This window comes from Artemia franciscana, chromosome 17 (assembly GCF_032884065.1).
Source record: "Artemia franciscana chromosome 17, ASM3288406v1, whole genome shotgun sequence".
In the NCBI taxonomy this organism is placed as follows: Eukaryota; Metazoa; Arthropoda; class Branchiopoda; order Anostraca; family Artemiidae; genus Artemia; species Artemia franciscana.
In genome coordinates this window covers 42,013,079-42,029,898 of record NC_088879.1, presented here as the reverse complement: position 1 = coordinate 42,029,898, position 16,820 = coordinate 42,013,079, and the positions used below count along the sequence as shown (strand labels likewise).

The 16,820-nt window shown below is 36.4% G+C and overlaps 1 protein-coding gene across 1 annotated transcript in view; it reads right to left on the bottom strand.

Annotated features, from left to right (window-relative positions):
• Window positions 1-16,820, bottom strand: part of LOC136038254 (DENN domain-containing protein Crag-like) — a 150,499-nt gene that overhangs the window by 71,691 nt on the left and 61,988 nt on the right. Inside the window, exons 11-14 of the mRNA XM_065721371.1 lie at window positions 15,428-15,611; window positions 13,249-13,390; window positions 12,184-12,328; window positions 4,962-5,097 (exon numbers count right to left, since the gene is read on the bottom strand). Coding sequence (XP_065577443.1) covers window positions 4,962-5,097; window positions 12,184-12,328; window positions 13,249-13,390; window positions 15,428-15,611 — 607 coding nt within the window. The remainder of the gene's footprint in view (window positions 1-4,961; window positions 5,098-12,183; window positions 12,329-13,248; window positions 13,391-15,427; window positions 15,612-16,820) is intronic.

Genomic DNA, 16,820 nt, shown 5'->3' with positions numbered 1-16,820 from the left:
CTACGGAGAGAAGAAGAAAAAGACAAAAAAGACAAAGAAAAAGACAAAGCCAAACTGGTCAGCCATGACAACAACAAAGAGAAAAAGAAATCTCAAGATGAAGAAAATAAACAAGACTACGGTCAGTAGAAGAAAAAGACAAAAATAGACAAAAGTAAACAACGAATTGACATAGAGGTAATTTAAATATTGATGGGATTTATAAAATTCTTCTGAAAAGTTAACCAATAGCTAATATGGGTAAAAAAGGTTGACAAAATCACCAAGGGACTAGATTAAGCTGGATTAAATACATAGGAGAAAAGCAGCAATAAAAGCAAGCAAAAGGATAATTTCCAAACTAAATAATTAATTTCATATTCATTTTGTTTTATTTTCATCCTGTCGCTTCAGTTGTTTCATTGAAGCAAGTCTATTTAGCTTCTGTGGTGCTCAATCACAGTAGCAACAATTGTATATATTTTTTTTTAATTTCTTTGTTTTAGATTTTATTTGGTTTTTGGTTAGTTCATATTTTTTCATTTTGTTTTTAGTGTTGAAGGCGCCTTGTTTTATACAGGCGAAATATTCGCGTCCTTTTAGTTTGTCTCTTTCATCTACTGGCCGTAGTTTAATACGGAGCACCAGGGTTCGATCCCCGCTGCAGCAAGGTTGGGCGACAAGCTTGCTACTTGTCCCTGTAAAAAACACCCAGCAACTGAAACGTTAACTCGATGCCCTATGCACGAGCAATGGCTCAGGAGGATCTTTATCCTTATCCTCCTTTTAGCCGTAATTCCGTTTGTTTTTTTCATCTTGAGATTTCTTTTACTCTTTGTTTTTGATCTCTACTATGATTACCGTCGACATGTCCAATACTAGATATACCCATAACATTGATAATAAACTTCAAAAGGGGAGGGGCGAAGAATATTATAAATCCTCCACAATAATATTTCAACTAATCCCCATACTCTTTTTATTTAAGGAATTTTCAATAGCGAATACAATGGATATGAAGAGCAAATTGGATGCATCGTAGAGCAAATATACCGACGAAAGAGCGAATATATCAATACGGGTATACCTATCTACCTATGTGGTTCTACCAGTTCTACCTATATTTCTCCTCAAACCTATACGCTGGAAGAGCGAAGTAGGATTGGATAATAGAAATTATAATTCTGGAGGAATCTGAATTATCTCGACCTTTGTGTGAATTCACCTAGAGTTGTATTGTAGAAGCATACGATTTTTGGAAAAGACACACATAAATTAGGAAAGGAATTCAAGAGTTTAAGGCATAGTGGAATAATCAGCAGCAAAATATCAGGTCGGGCGTAGTTGTAAGAGACCAATGAGTACCCTCAAAAAACAGACAATCAATAACATAGATGGGTATATTATCTCTTAGAGGAGGTGATCGATACCTCCAAGTTCAGTCATAATGCTGGGAAGAAATAAGAAAATAAAAAGTTTTACCTGTGACAAAATCAAGTTTCTATATGTTTTAGAACACTATTCATTTACGGTTTCACGCCTGTATTGAAAAAAACTATCTTGGCGACGTTGACATCATTTTTGTAAAATAAATTGAACTGTATGTTTTGAATATAATGAAATTATATTGGGAGTTTTGAATGAAAATTCTCTCCATATCCACACACAAAAGGAACTGAGAGAATTCCCGCTGCAATGTAAACTTCAAAAACAAGAAAAATTCCCCTTTTCTGGATTTCTAGCAATTATTAAAAAGAAGTCATTTAAACGAATATACATATTTTATGATTTGTTCTGACTTTAGAACTTCGAGAGTTCCTAAAACTACTAGCACAATTTAGCAAACAGTTTCTTGTACAAATATATATATTTTATCATATTAATAAACAGTTGCCCGTCCCAATACATATTTTATCTTAATTAAAAATGAGATAGAAGCAATTTTGATATAAGGACCGTTTCTAATCTGTTTCTAAGAATGAGAAAAGGAGATTTAAATTATGTTACATTGTTTAAACAAGCCTGTCAGCTAATGTGGCCCTTATTTTTACAGCCCTAATTAAAGCCCTTATTCTTACAGCCCTAATCCTCTGAAAAAAGGTAGCTTCAAATCATTTGAGTTTTTCCATTTGTCAAAACGTGCATGACTGAAAAGCCCTTATTCTTACAGCCCTAATCAGTGAATGACTGAAAAGCCCTTATTCTTACAGCCCTAAACAGTGCCCTAGTCGGTGCACGACTGAAAGGCCCTTATTCTTACAGCCCTAATCAGTGCATGACTGAAAAGCCCTTATTCTTACAGCCCTAAACAGTGCCCTAGTCGGTGCACGACTGAAAGGCCCTTATTCTTACAGCCCTAATCAGTGCATGACTGAAAAGCCCTTATTCTTACAGCCCTAAACAGTGCCCTAGTCGGTGCATGACTGAAAGGCCCTTATTCTTACAGCCCTAATCAGTGCATGACTGAAAGGCCCTTATTCTTGCAGCCCAAATCAGTGCATGACTGAAAAGCCCTTATTCTTACAGCCCTAATCAGTGGATGACTGAAAAGCCCTTATTCTTACAGCCCTAAACAGTGCCCTAGTCGGTGCATGACTTAAAAGCCTTAATCAGTCGCATTTTCGAGTGCGAGGCCATAAGTTAAAGACTGCCCCACACTACTCTATACTTGTGGATGTCGAATCAATCGGAGCGAGTTGCGCAGACATGCCGAAGGCCTGAAGAATTTAGTCGAGCTTGTCAATTAGATAAATCATCAAGTTTCATTGCAGACTTATCGATTTGAACTCCTATACCATTAGAAAATAAGTTGAATCAGATTAATTGACTCGCTATTTATCCTGGTTGTTGGAAACACGATTTCAATATCTACGAACCAAAGAATTAAAATAAACCTAATTTTCCCAATGATCCGTCAATAACTTTCAAGCCAGTACTTTATAAGGTATAAGAGAAAATTTCATTCGACTGGTCAATAATTTAAATTACTCAAAGTAATGGTACGATACAATTTACAAATCTAAACCATATGTCAACCATTCATTGCATACTTAATAGACATAATCCTAACAAACTCAAAAGATCTTGGCTAAACCTTGTTTGGTTTACCAAGTTTGGCTTTTGATATTTGGTTTAGACGTTGGCTGAACCTGAAAAAAGCCTTTGAATAGTCTGCTGAAACTATTACTGACAACTGATTGTAACATCAGATTGACTGTGGCAAACAATGCTAAATACTCCATCATCTCAATAAGTTTAGCTTCACTTTTTATTCCCTTCCATGCAGTGCCAACTCCCTAGAAAGATTTTTTATGACATCTTTCCACAACTTTCGAAGACTTGATTTTTTTGGCTGTATTCCCAAATAGTTGGATCAGAGGCAACTCACTGGCCTAGTAAAGAGCCTTGTGCCTAACATATAATTTTTTCCCTGACCTCTTCGGGCGAAAGTACATTCGTAAAAACTTGGGAGAAGTCTAAATCAATGTAAAATTGGAAGATCTATGCCTCCGGGGTCAATGTGATCATCGCAGTCTCCAAGGACAACGTCTCTACCTTACGAAAAATACGCATTGTCTTGGTAAAAAAAAAAGGCAGGCGTGTTTGTTCTTGGCAATCAGCTTGGAACTCTTAGGGGTCATTAGGTAGGCCAAATTTCCCAGTTTGACAAGGTTATATTCATGGACTGTCATACATACCTGAGTAAATGCATCCAATTTTTTGGGATACATCCGTCTGCAAAATCTCGGGTATGGGTTGAAGGATCGATTCGAAACTTCCAGAGAGCGTTGAGAGGGGCCAATTTTGACACAGGGGGTAAAGCAGAGGTAATGATTGAGTTTTAAGTTTGACATCAGAGCCATATAACCATGTTTCGTAACCACTTATGACCCTTTTGAGCAGATCTGATTGTCGTTGTCGGCACTCAGTAGGTCTTGCGTAACCCAAACAATGCTCGCGCGACACTGTTTTCGGTCAAATTTTAGCACTTTCAGAACAAACTTGGCTGTCAAACGTTTCATACAAAAATATACATATAAAAAAATGGCAGGACCCAGCTGATATGACTGTGTCCTCAGTAACTGCTCTAACAGTAATCAGATAATTCCGTTTTCGTCGGTCCTGGATGTCGTGGGGCGTCCAGGGTGGGTATCTCGTCAACGTCTTCTCGACCTTCTGTGCCCCTACCATTTATAAAAAGTTATCTGACAGAAAGTAGGCCCACCAAATGCACCACTCTGTATTTCAAACACACTGAAGCATCAAGTTTAAGACCGATTCTTTGATCAATTTTTCGAAGCAAAAATTCGTCAAACACGTAATAACATGTCAAAACTTTATAGCCGTCGAAGACAAACTACAAAATGTAAAGATCCTAAGCATGTCAACACATATTGGGAACCGTTCTCCCAACATAACTAGAACTAAAAGACGATCGAGGCTGTGTAGTCGGTGAAAATGAAAAATATACGCCTTTAAAAAAAAAAAATATCTCTTATATAAACTGATGTAATTCAACCATACAGTAAGTTGAGACCGACTTTGTTCGGTCCCTGGTATGAAACGTAGCAGGCTTGAATATATGTAGCTCTAGAATTACGCGTTAGCATAGTTATCTTGTAAATCTTTAGTTTTAAGTCAAGTGGAGGCAAATCAGCAATTTCAATAAGAAATTCTGGAGTGAATTCGATTCCTCCGTTCCGTTTATCCTTCATAAACTCATACATTTCTCAAGATTTGTATTCTTCTGAGATTTGTTGTGATTTTCGCTGTTGCTTCTCTTCTGATCGCAGATTTTGTTGCGTGTCATTATAGTGCAAATTATATATATACAAATTACACTAAAAATAGATGATGAAAATTTCACTAAATTTGAGTGAAAAAGCACATGTTGAGATTTAGCTACATAGCACTAGCTAATTTTTTGTTTAACACAACAGAATTATAGATTTTAGTACAAAGAAGGAAAAAGAGTCACTCACACTATAAGTATAATGGACACCTTCGGGTAAACCAGTTGTGTCGGGTGGGGTTAGAAACAGTGTTCTATCGCTAGCAGATCCATGGCTCTCAAGGTCCAGGAATCGGTCAGTGCTTTCAATCTCTCCACCTGAGATCCTGTAATAATAATAATAACAATCGAAAGGCGAACAAGTCAAGTAAGAATGTTTGTACTTTTGTCTTCCAGGATGTACAACATCAAAGGTTTTATTTGTATCGTAAGGTGTTTATAGCATCGTAAGCTAGACGGTATAATAGTAAAATATTGTACTGGCTTGTTAATAAATTGAGAGGGAATAGTCAATCTGGACTTGTGCCAGTTAAAGATAGGAACGGGGCCACCATTAATGATAAGAAAGAGTTAAAGACAGATGGGCAGAACATTTTGAGAATGTGCTAAACTGGAATAGAGTTACAGAAAAAGATACAGAGGAAGATGAAAAACTTTACGACACCTTGGATGTGAAGGGAGATTTATTTGTGAGGAAGAATTAGTAACAGCATCAAAAGGGTTTAAAAAAATAATAAGATCCACCGCTGCTGATAGTATGGTAAGTAAGTTTCTTAAATAATGTGGTTACAAGGTTAGAAATAAGTTACTGAAGATCATGAGTATCTTTTGAATAAAGAGGAAGTACCTAGCGATTCTAGAAAAACCCTAATTAAACCCCTGTATGTATACGATAGGTGATAAGAGTGAGTGTGGTAATTACAGAAGCATTAGTCCGGTTTCTGTAGGTAGCAAATTGCTCATTATAATGACACTTTTTAGACTTAGAGATGGTGTAATCAAAGTTTTAAGAGAAGAACAGTGCGGTTTTAGGAAGGGTAAAGGATTCGTTGACCAAATTTTTATTCTTAGGTTAATAATTGAGAAGTGTCTGAGTCATCCAAAACCTTTAGTCCCCAGCTGTATAGATAATGAGCAGGCGTTTGATTCAGCTGATAGAAGAGCTTTAGCGAAGGTCTTATTCTTGTATGGTATACCAGACCAAAACATCAAAGTGATTAGTACTATGTACGAGAACAACCGCTGCGGTTAAGGTAGGAAATGAGGGTAGCAACTGGTTTCGTATTAAATCAGGAGTTAAGCAGGGTTGTGCTCTATCCCCCCTTTATATGGATCATTCTGATAGATCTTGCCTTAAGAAGCACAGGAAAGACAATAAGAGACCACATAATCAAACGGGAAGGAAAAACTCTCCTGGAATTAGATTACACTGATGATTTAAGCATAATAAAAGAGTGAGCAAAATAAATGAACTTTTAGAGGTTTTCCGAGTTCAGGATGCTAGAATATGTTTGAAAATTGATGTTAAGAAGACTAAATACTAAGGCTAGGAATAAGTGAAGATGAAAAGGTGACATTGGTAACGAAAAGGTTGATCAGGTGGAGAACTTCACTTATCTTGGTAGTAGAGATAACAACGATAGATCTTAGCATGTCAAAAGGTAGTTTAATAAAAATATTAACTTTTAAGTTAAAAAATATTAAGTTAAAGACGTTAGCAAATCTGTTGAAGACAGAGATTTCTCTAAATTCGGTTTACAAGACCAACCTAATTTTTGAGACGGTGAGAGCAGTAAAGATGTTAAAAGTAGAAAAGCCAAGGCTCAGGAAGTTTTTTTTTACAATTAAAACAGTTTGGGAGAATAAGAAGATAAGTCTGCAAACCAAGATTAGAATATTGGAAGCTACAGTGATGACAGTGGTCAGATTTGGCTCTGGAGCATGAGCGCTCCGAAAAGCGGATGAAGATTTGCAAGACTTTTTTTCCAGAAAAATTGCCAACGGATTTTTCTGGGTACCCGGCTGACTGATCGTATTTCAAACAGCAGGCTGTACGAAAATTTTGGTTCAATCCCACTTCCTAGTGCTATATAAGAGAACGGTTGAGATGGCTAGGGCACGTTCTTCGGATGATACATGACAGATTTTTAAAATTTTACTTTTCAGCCAATCGTCTAGGGCTAAACGGAAAGCAGGTCGTCCGCGGTTAAGGTGGGAGGATGTCATAAAGAAAGATTTAAAAGAAATGTGAACTTCCTGAGATGGTGAAAGAGAGAGGCTTTGAATAGATCGGGATGGTGAAAAGAGGGAGGCTTTGAATAGATTGGGTTGGGGGAGGAGCATGCGGAGCCGTGTTGGCCTCAGGCGGCTTGGTGTTGCAGTGAGTTGTTAGTAGTAATGGTAGTAGTTTAATATATAGCAAAGCTTAAACATCAATTAATTCCAACATTGTACATTTAACATTTATTATTGTAAAACATCGATTAATAAATAATCTTGAACAAAGTTCAATCATACTGTAAAATTCTAATAAGGTACAATGACACGAGGTCTAACATACCCCGACTGCAGTTATTTAGTTAATTCTGTCTCTTCAACTTTATTATAAACAAAATATGAAAAATGAAAACATTTCCAAAAACGCGGATTCCAGTCAGTAAATGTGATTAAATTTTCCACGTTGAATTAGCGATGCGATCAGCGATTGGAAATTCCCCGTCCATCACATTAATTTTTCATCTATAACTACTAACAAATCATCGTAGCACCAAGCCGCAGAATGCCATAACTACTAGGCAAGCTCCTCCTCCATCATAAACTCAAAATACTGATGCATTGCTCTGTCATTTCCTATGCTATGATTGCCTCTTGGGATGCCACCCCTCAAGGTCACTCTGCTACACGATTTGTAATCACGGTTCTGTTTAAGTGAACTCGTTAAAGATCCATCTCGAAGCCACCATAATACAGAATTTCCCTTGTGAGGATAGGGAATGATGGTGGAGTGAAGATGCTCAACCATCTTACGAGGCTGGAAAACGACTAGCCTTTTATACCCTGCTCATCCTCGTCGGTGCGTTTTACCTCGTCAATTTTTTCCCTCCGTTGAATCACAAAGCCAAAATAAACAGATCCAATCAGGCTTAGGCGAAAAAAGCATTTAAAGCTGTATAACTCATAAACAAGCATTACTCCTAAACTAGCCAAGATCAGTGAGTATATACAAGCGTGAAACAAATACGCATTAAGGCCCACTATCATCTCGCCGCAGCATATCTTGTTGTATGGTGCCTCCCATAGATTCCCAATATCTTAACGCATAAGCCAAGGAGTTGTCTAATTTCCATTTTGTGTACACCAGGTAGCACGAGAGGCTCGGAAATTTGCACAAGGTGGCGAGAGTGGGAAACCTGAGATAGAAAATCTTGTGATCCCCTTAGAATTTTATCCTTTCCGCTAGGGTGACCACTTCTAGCAGCTAGTTAGCTGATTTCAAGAATTTCTAAGGATAGGTTTGCGCATATGAGGTAATGACATTCAAAAAGTCTTAAACTCGTAGTAGAGTCAAAAAGAAACAAGAGCCAAGAGCTCACATGGCTTTTTTTTCAGCTAGTTTTGCAAACAAACTGCTACTAGAATTCTAAGGGATACATAGATTCGAGGCTCGAGTTTACTGGGGGAAGGGAGTGTGATAGTTGTCCTAGGAAGAAGGTGAAATGTAAAACAAGTTTCCTAGAGAAACCTAAGCAATCAGACTACAAAAAACGAGCCTGTGAAGTATGAACTTACTGTACTATAGTAACTGTAATGCATCATTCAAAAATAGTTAAAAAACAATTGTTACTATTGTTACGTTAACAAATTACGCAGCATGTTTCTTGCTAGTAAAAAGCTCGTCCCTAGAAAAACAAAAGTTCAAGGGAAATCAGAAAGAAACAACAATAAAGCCATTGCCCAATTAGCTTTTTACTTCCCAGAGAATGGGAAACCCTTCGGCGTATATCATATAACAAATTACGCAGAATATTTCTTGCTAGTAAAAGCTCGTCCCTAGTAAAAGCGAAAGTTCTAGAGAAACCAGAAAAAAAACAATAAAACCGTTACTCATTTAGCTTTTTTGCTTCCAATGAAATCGATTGTCAAGACAACATACTGCACTAGATGGACAACACTTTAGTTACTAAGAGATAATCAATTAGGTCGGACAAAATAAATTCTGAGGTTTATCGTACAGAAATGGAAGGGGCAGTGAGGTAACGCAAGCAAGCACGTGAGAGAGAGCGAGATGGGAGGGGATACATAGATTATTTTGGAGAGAAACAACAGAGTAAAATATATGGGTGAATGAGTATGGATTAAAGACATGCTACCGTAGTTACGCACAACCCACCATGAAAAAAGTGGGGCATCATAGCAGTTATGCTACTTGGCAGTTTTCATGGCCTAGTGAAATTTGTTGGTAGATTTTGAAATTTGTTGGCAGATTTTGAAATTTATTGGCAGATTTTTAAATTCTTTGGTAGATTTAGCAGCTTTTAGAATTCTGTCAAATTCTCCTACTGGCAGCCTTGGAACTATTCCACACCTGCGCACAACCAAACCTTAGCCAGAGAAGATTGGGGGCGGGGTCAAGCGTGGAGGATGAGGGGCAGGAGGAGATTGCATTAGTTTCAATAAGTGGTAAGGAGTGATGCAGAGTTCGACCAATATAATAATTTATTTTCTTATAGCTTAGCAAGTTGTCAATCACCAGACAATTCAGCTCTTGTATCAATAAATTGTTCAAAGCCCATCCTGACTTTGTTCGTGTGCAAAAATAAGAATGGGAGATTACGAAAGTAGCACTTAAGTTGGGTTGAATTTCGTGCTCAAGGATAGGATTTCCAAATATTCTTTTAGTTATGGGTGAAGGTCTAGATTAAGAGAAGGAAATATTTACGCTAGTACAAGACAAGAAAGTACAAGACAAGTACAGTACAAGACAAGAAACTTTTAAAGACATAAAACTGACGTCCCTTTTTTTCAGTTGCGAAAAGAAATTTATTAAAAATTTACTTTTTTAATCCATATGTTCGAGCTCACTCACCGTTAAATCAATTCTATTCCTATTCTTTAGCCATTGATTTGGTTGCCCAAGTTAAGGGATATTTAAGAGGAAGAATAGTTGGAGAACAGGAGAGGGATTTATGACAGACGTGATGAAGAGCGAAGAGTTTATGTAGGCTTGTCAAAATAACTATGATCCATAAAGATGAGAGTATAAAAAGATACTTAAACACAATTGGGTAGATATAAGGTATCCAATAGGCCAAGATTGGTCCGAAAGACCCCGCCATAAAAGATGGCGTTAAATGCACTTTTTTATTCTCACGGTCTTCCCAGAAGATTCCCTGGTATGTCATCCTATTCCCAGTTCTCGGATCCAATGACCTTAGAAAACCATAGAAACCACATAGACTAGAGCTATTTTAAATTACCAGCACATTACCAAGAAAGATTAACAATCTGATCGTGTGAAATTATACAGCCATAAAACTACCAGTACATTTTAAATTACCAGTACATTACCAAGAAAATTAACAATCTGATTTTCTGAAATTACGCAGCCCTACAACTAGGGAATTATCAGGAATTTAATTTTAAAAGAAAAACCCTTCCTATCGTATTTGAAACGTCTTTGATAGTAGCGGGGTTCAATTCTCAAGAAAAATGGCGAAAAATCAGCAAAAATAAGATAAAAAACCTATGACATCAGTTCTTGGAAGGTGTCTTCGGGAATCAACATAATGTTTGATTTCTTATTAATAACTAGAGCTAAGAGCTCATATAGTATGAGCTCTAGCAAAATTCTGAGAATCAATAGATTAATTTAAAAGGAAAATCAGAGGCTTAATACCGTCGGGATTTAAAATAAGATCTCTGAGACACGAGGTCCTTCTAAATATCAAAATCCATTAAGATCAGATCACCCACTCGTAAGTTAAAAATACCTCATTACCGAACTCGCCAAAGCTGGACCTCCCCCTACCTCCCCCAAAGAGAGTGGATCCATTCTGGTTACGTCAATCACGTATCTACGACATTTGCTTATTCTACCCACCAAGTTTCATCCCGATCTCTCCACTCTAAGCGTTTTCCAAGATTTCCGGTTTCCCCTTCCAACTCCCCCCCCCCAAAGTCACCAGATCTGGTCGGGATTTAAAATAAGAGATCTGAGTTATGAGGTCCTTCTAAATATGAGATTTCATTAAGATCCGATCACTCCTTCGTAAGTATAAAATACCTCATTTTTTTTTAATTTTTCAGAATTAACCCTCGCCCCGACTCTCCAAAGAGAGCGAATCCGTTCTAGTTATGTTAATCACGTATCTAGGACTTGTGCTTATTTTTCTCAGCAAGTTTCATTCCGATTCCTCCACTCTAAGCGTTTTCCAAGAATTTAGGTTTCCTCCTCCAACTCCCACCAGTGTCACCGGATCCGGTCGGGATTTAAAATAAGAGCTCTGAGACACGATACCCTTCGAAATATGAAATTTCACTAAGATCCGATCACCCGTTCGTAAGTTAAAAATGCCTCATTTTTTCAAATTTTTCCGAATTAACCGTCAGTCCATCCCCCCCCCCCCGATGGTCAAATCGGGGAGACAAGTATATCTAATTTAATCTGGTCTGCTCCCTGATACGCCTGCAATATTTCATCGTCTTAGCTTATCTAGAAAAGCCTAAACTAGCAAAACCGGAACCAACAGAATTTACCGTCGCTATATGGCACTTGGTAAATACCAAGTGCCATAAAAAGCACTGTCGAAATTAACTAATCAGTTTGACTTATTTATTTTCATTGTTCAACATGGCAACTCCGACAAAAATACGGTACTGCTTTAAAACTTCATTATTTTTTACTACCCGAAGAAAAACCTTACAAAGTCATATTTTTTAAGGTATTAATGGAATTCCAAGATGCCTCAAGGGGGCAAAAAGGATTCTTATCTTAATACTTTACGTACTTTATGCGATCATTATGTCTTTTGTTCAATTATTCGATTTGGAGACTACCATGTCTCCCAATCAAAGATAGACTGGCAGGAGAATTTGATAGACTGCAACGAGTTGTATTTCAGCATTTGCATCCCCACGTACTTCTGTCCACTTTTGCCTGCTCCGAAATCACCTGGGAATTCTGAATACAATTTATTAAAATTTAGAGATCAATAGTACAGGATCTTTGGCTGGAACTGTGTGAACCAATATATAAATACACTGTTTTTACTAAGGCAGCACTTTATGTGGCTAGAATTCGTATTGATATTTTTTATTGGATTTTTTTCGGGGGTCTTTGACATTTTCGCCTACAAAAATCCATCAGTTTATTTCTGATACAAGTGGAGCACTACAAAAATGAAAAGACTTACTTATCAGAGACTTCGTCAAAAAAGGCGAGACTAGAGTCCATATCAGAAACAAAACTTCGTTCTTCAATAAACCGACTGAATATTTGAGTTCGAACCAAGTACCCGTAAAATTTCGTGCATGACTTATCCCGTGATCTGACAAACCCTAAAATAAATTAAAAAGGATAAAAAAAATTATTACCCCAGGCAATTTTTTAGGCGATACTGCCTCCCCTAGGAAAAAAACAATAAAACAATCCAACCTGAAAAAAAAACAAGCAAAATTTTACTAGAATCTTTAATAAAAAATAAACAAAATTCACAAATCAGACGATACAAGCTAGAACCTAAGAACTCTTTTCTATGTTCCACTAATTTAAACAACCCTTCACATCAGGAATCTTGATCACACTGCCCATTAAATTCAGAACTACATATTCACCTCATTTTCATGAACTTAAAAAAAATGCACATGCAGGCCAGATACCCAATAACTTTTCTCGCATCGAAAAAAATCACATTTCACATTATCTAAATAAGCTAAGTATTAGGATCAGAGGCAAAAGAACCCTCTAGTCCAGGCCAGATACAACTTTTCTCGCATCGACAAAATCACATTTCATATTATCTGAATCTTCTTAAGTATTAGGATCACAAGAGAGGCAAAAGAACCCTCTAGTCCAGGCCAGATACCCAATAACTTTTCTCGCATCAACAAAAAGCGCTTAAGCCAGCTTGCAACAGATAAGCAAGAAGTGCCTAGGCCCTACATTTGAGGAGAGGCTTTGAGGAAGCCTGGTACTTTTTTTTTCATTACATAATTTTCATCAATTCATGATGCGCTCCTACCAACACGAGTCGACATCCAACAAAAGCAATACTAGGCCTAATAATTACATTCATGCCTGTCAAATTATCCTACAATTAGAAGGTGACTCATAATAAAGAAGACCATATTAAGGAAGAGGCTAAACAGCCCTCAAATCAAAGTCATTAACAATCACCGACAGTGGAAGAGGCAGAGAGAAGGAAAGACAAGGGGGAATAGAGAAGGAGAGAAAGAGAGAGTAAAACATGAAAAAATACCTTCGATATTGAATAAAGATCTTGAGTCTGTAGCTCCTATGTCCGGCGCTCGAGTAAGAGGCAGTAAGAAATTTCGATATCCACTAAATAAGGTTGCCATAAATCGGAGAAACGCTTCCTGAATCTCCAATTCTGTTGACATCTGAAATTTTTATACATCTATATACATATACAAATACATATATATATATATATATATATATATATATATATATATATATATATATATATATATATATATATATATATATATATATATATATATATATATATATTGAAAACATAGATATTCAAAAACAGGCAAAAATTAAAAATATCGTGATACAATTCGCAAAAAAAAAAATTGGGTTGCAATCTTCAACTTGAGTAAATCAATAATCTTAAAACTACTTCAACTAGTAAAATAATCTTAAAACTATTCTCTAGCGTAACCCCTCATAGCTATAATGGAAATAAATACACTGCTCTAAGACAGAAGCTAGTGAGCTTCCACGGCCTGGTCAAGCCAAGGGTCCTCTCATGGCAACATTATAGTCCTGTTCTGGCAAATAAATATGGTGAGAAGTGAGTGCTTCGTTTCTTCTGTTGTGCACAACTTGGGCATGTCTAATTGATGCCAGTTTTATTTCTCATTATTATTTATGAATTCGTAACAAAAAAAAATGGATAAATTATAAATAAAACGTTTAAAAATGAGGCGCAAATCATAAAACCGATTTTGAACATCAAAACTGCGATAGGGAAATGGTACTTCAGTGTGAGACTGCATCGCTAAAAGCGAACTAGATGCTAGGTTTTCTAGAGCTTCTACAACCCGGATACACCACAGCTCCTCTTTTAGACACCAAAATATTCGTATACTGGCAAAAGAAAATTGACCACATTCTGAGTGTTGCTTTTCTCACGTAGTCACACATTACTGGCTGATATCACATTTTCATAATTTAGTTTCAAAAGTTCTCAAAATTCTGCTAAAAATTTCACAATTTCATCTCACGTAAAGATGAAATTGTGAAATGCCATTTAGACTTGTATTTTTATTCAGTTACTTTTTCACCGTTACTAAGAAAGGGTCATCATATTTTAGTTCTGTGTTTTGTTTTAAAGTTTTTTTGTTTTGTTTTTATCAGTTTTATTCTGCACTAAGGACGGTCAAGCGGAGGTCTTGACAGAAATATTTGCAATTTTTCAACTTTTTCACTGGCTGTTTATTGTCCTCGTTTTCATCTTTTCTTTAAGATTTTATATTTTATTTCAACCGGAATCTAAAGTAAATAAAAGATCAATATTAACAACATGAACAAGATTTGGTAGTGTGATTAGTTGCAAAACTTACTAAGAATTCATGGAAATTAAACTAGAAAAAAATACAAAATGTGGAAAATGAGTTTACTTAAGAATCAAATTTACATAGTATCAAATAAAAATTTATAGGGGTTTAAATGTCGATAAAGTACGATTCAGAGGTTTAAGTGTCGATAAATATTACATTAGGTACAACCACATACAAGTATTTCAATGAGAGGCTGTAGAGTTACCTGATTAGTGCTACAGTTTGCCCTTGAGGTTCTATTGTGGGTCCTCTGAAGAGGTACTAGTATGGTTTTGGGAGCCTTACAGGGCGTTGGCATCCATAATCAAATCAAACAGCCGAATTGTCTATCTTGTCAACAGAGCTCTCAACAAGGCTCAAGAACATTACTACGCATTGAACTTAATCACAATGATCACAATCACAATGATCTTAATCACAATCACAGGTGCATTGAACTTAAATCACAATTTGAACCACAGTGACTCCGCTTAAACTCAATTAAAGACTACCTTTGTATAGTCGCGGATCCATGGGAGGGAGACCCCGGGCCCTCCCAAGATTTTTCTGGCGCCCTCATTCCTTATTTTTTCAAAAAATTTGTCAATTTGGTCAATTATTGGCATCCTTGTCACATTGCCCCCCCCCCCAAGATTGCTTATTGGCGCCCTTGTCACATTCCGCCCCCCCCCCCCAAGATTCTGATCTGTATCCGCCTTTGTATACTCAAGTACAGTACACATACACTCAAACACCAAAATAAAAAAGGAGACGACAATAAAGATTACAAAACATCAGGGCTACAAAATAAATTAGTTATAAAATTAGTCAATAATTAAATATATAAGAAAATTAGTCAAAAGTAACCTCTTTTTTCCTTCTATTAAAATCAGAGTCCACATCTAAAATGTTGCCTTCTGGCGCTGGTGTGTGGCTATAGCTCCATCCAGCATCGTAGATCTTTTTACCAATATCGCTCAATGTATGGCGAAGTTGACGGGTTACTCGCTTGGGTAATAGTTTTAGAACAGAATATTTTTTCTCTTCTGGTCTAAAAAAACATCAAAAATTAATATATCCTACCAGCAAAAAAGGAGACAAGAGTAAGGAATTTTTCCTCTAATCTGGAAAATCTTAATTAAAAGGTTAGAATGTACAAAATTCTGATATTTATGGGTAACAAATTCATATCTTAATGAACCCTACCAAAGAATATTCTGCCATCCCCAAAGATCTTACTTTATTTTCACCTTAGGGATTCCAAATGACAGTGAAATTACCCCAGATAATTTATTTTCAGTCAAAAGAGTATCTACAGCCCCTCCCTCCAATGTAATTGTTAATAGCATCTAATGCTATTATAGAGAATACTCTGATACTTACCATGCAAAATATTCGCAATAGAGCTTTGAAAATTTATTTAACTCAGAGGTTGTTTCGCAAAATTCACAAGGCAGCTTGTTGTATCCCGGGTGAAAGAGGACGCATGAGGATTACTTAAAATAACACTATTTGGTGCATGGAGTATTCTGAGATTTGTTAGTACGACCATACCCGACCATATGTCTATATTTATAGTAAATTCTCAAGTCTGACGAGGAGGCCAAAAGACAGAATATTTGGCCTGGGTTTGGGCTCTTGAAAGTCAAACTACAGTAATCGAATATAATAACATCAACAAATTAATAGCCTAGCCAGAGGCTAGGCTAATAAGCAAAAGACTAGTTTAAACAGACCTTTGGCCAGGGAATAAAAGGGGCTAATGAAATAAGAATTTCCAGAAGCAGCCCAAAAAATAAAAGCCATATTTTAGTCGGACTTTTTATTGTACTTGCAAAAAAGAAATTTTGCTACGTCCGCTGTTTTAATTAAAAGTTTTACTCATTATTATAGTTTCTTTTTATTTTAACTATAAACAGAGAGGCAGTGTTGTCAAAGAAACTATTAAGTCCCATACAGTATGAATTATGATCTTTTATGCTTTCAAATTTTTGGTTTTATTTTTGGTTTTATGCTTTCAAAAGTCCTATAAAGTTTTGGGACCAGAAGAGCGGCTCTGGATAAAAGGGGCTGTTTGTTTTTTCTTTTTAATATTTTATAACAAAAAGCTCTCAGAATGGCATAATCATTTCGGCCATGTTTACTGTCATGACTTCACACAAGCTTTTAAAAAGTTACCTATTTAAACCCTTCTTGGCTGGGATACACATACAAAAATACAGAATAGCAAATTACTGACGTCATTCGGGCTTTTAAAGAG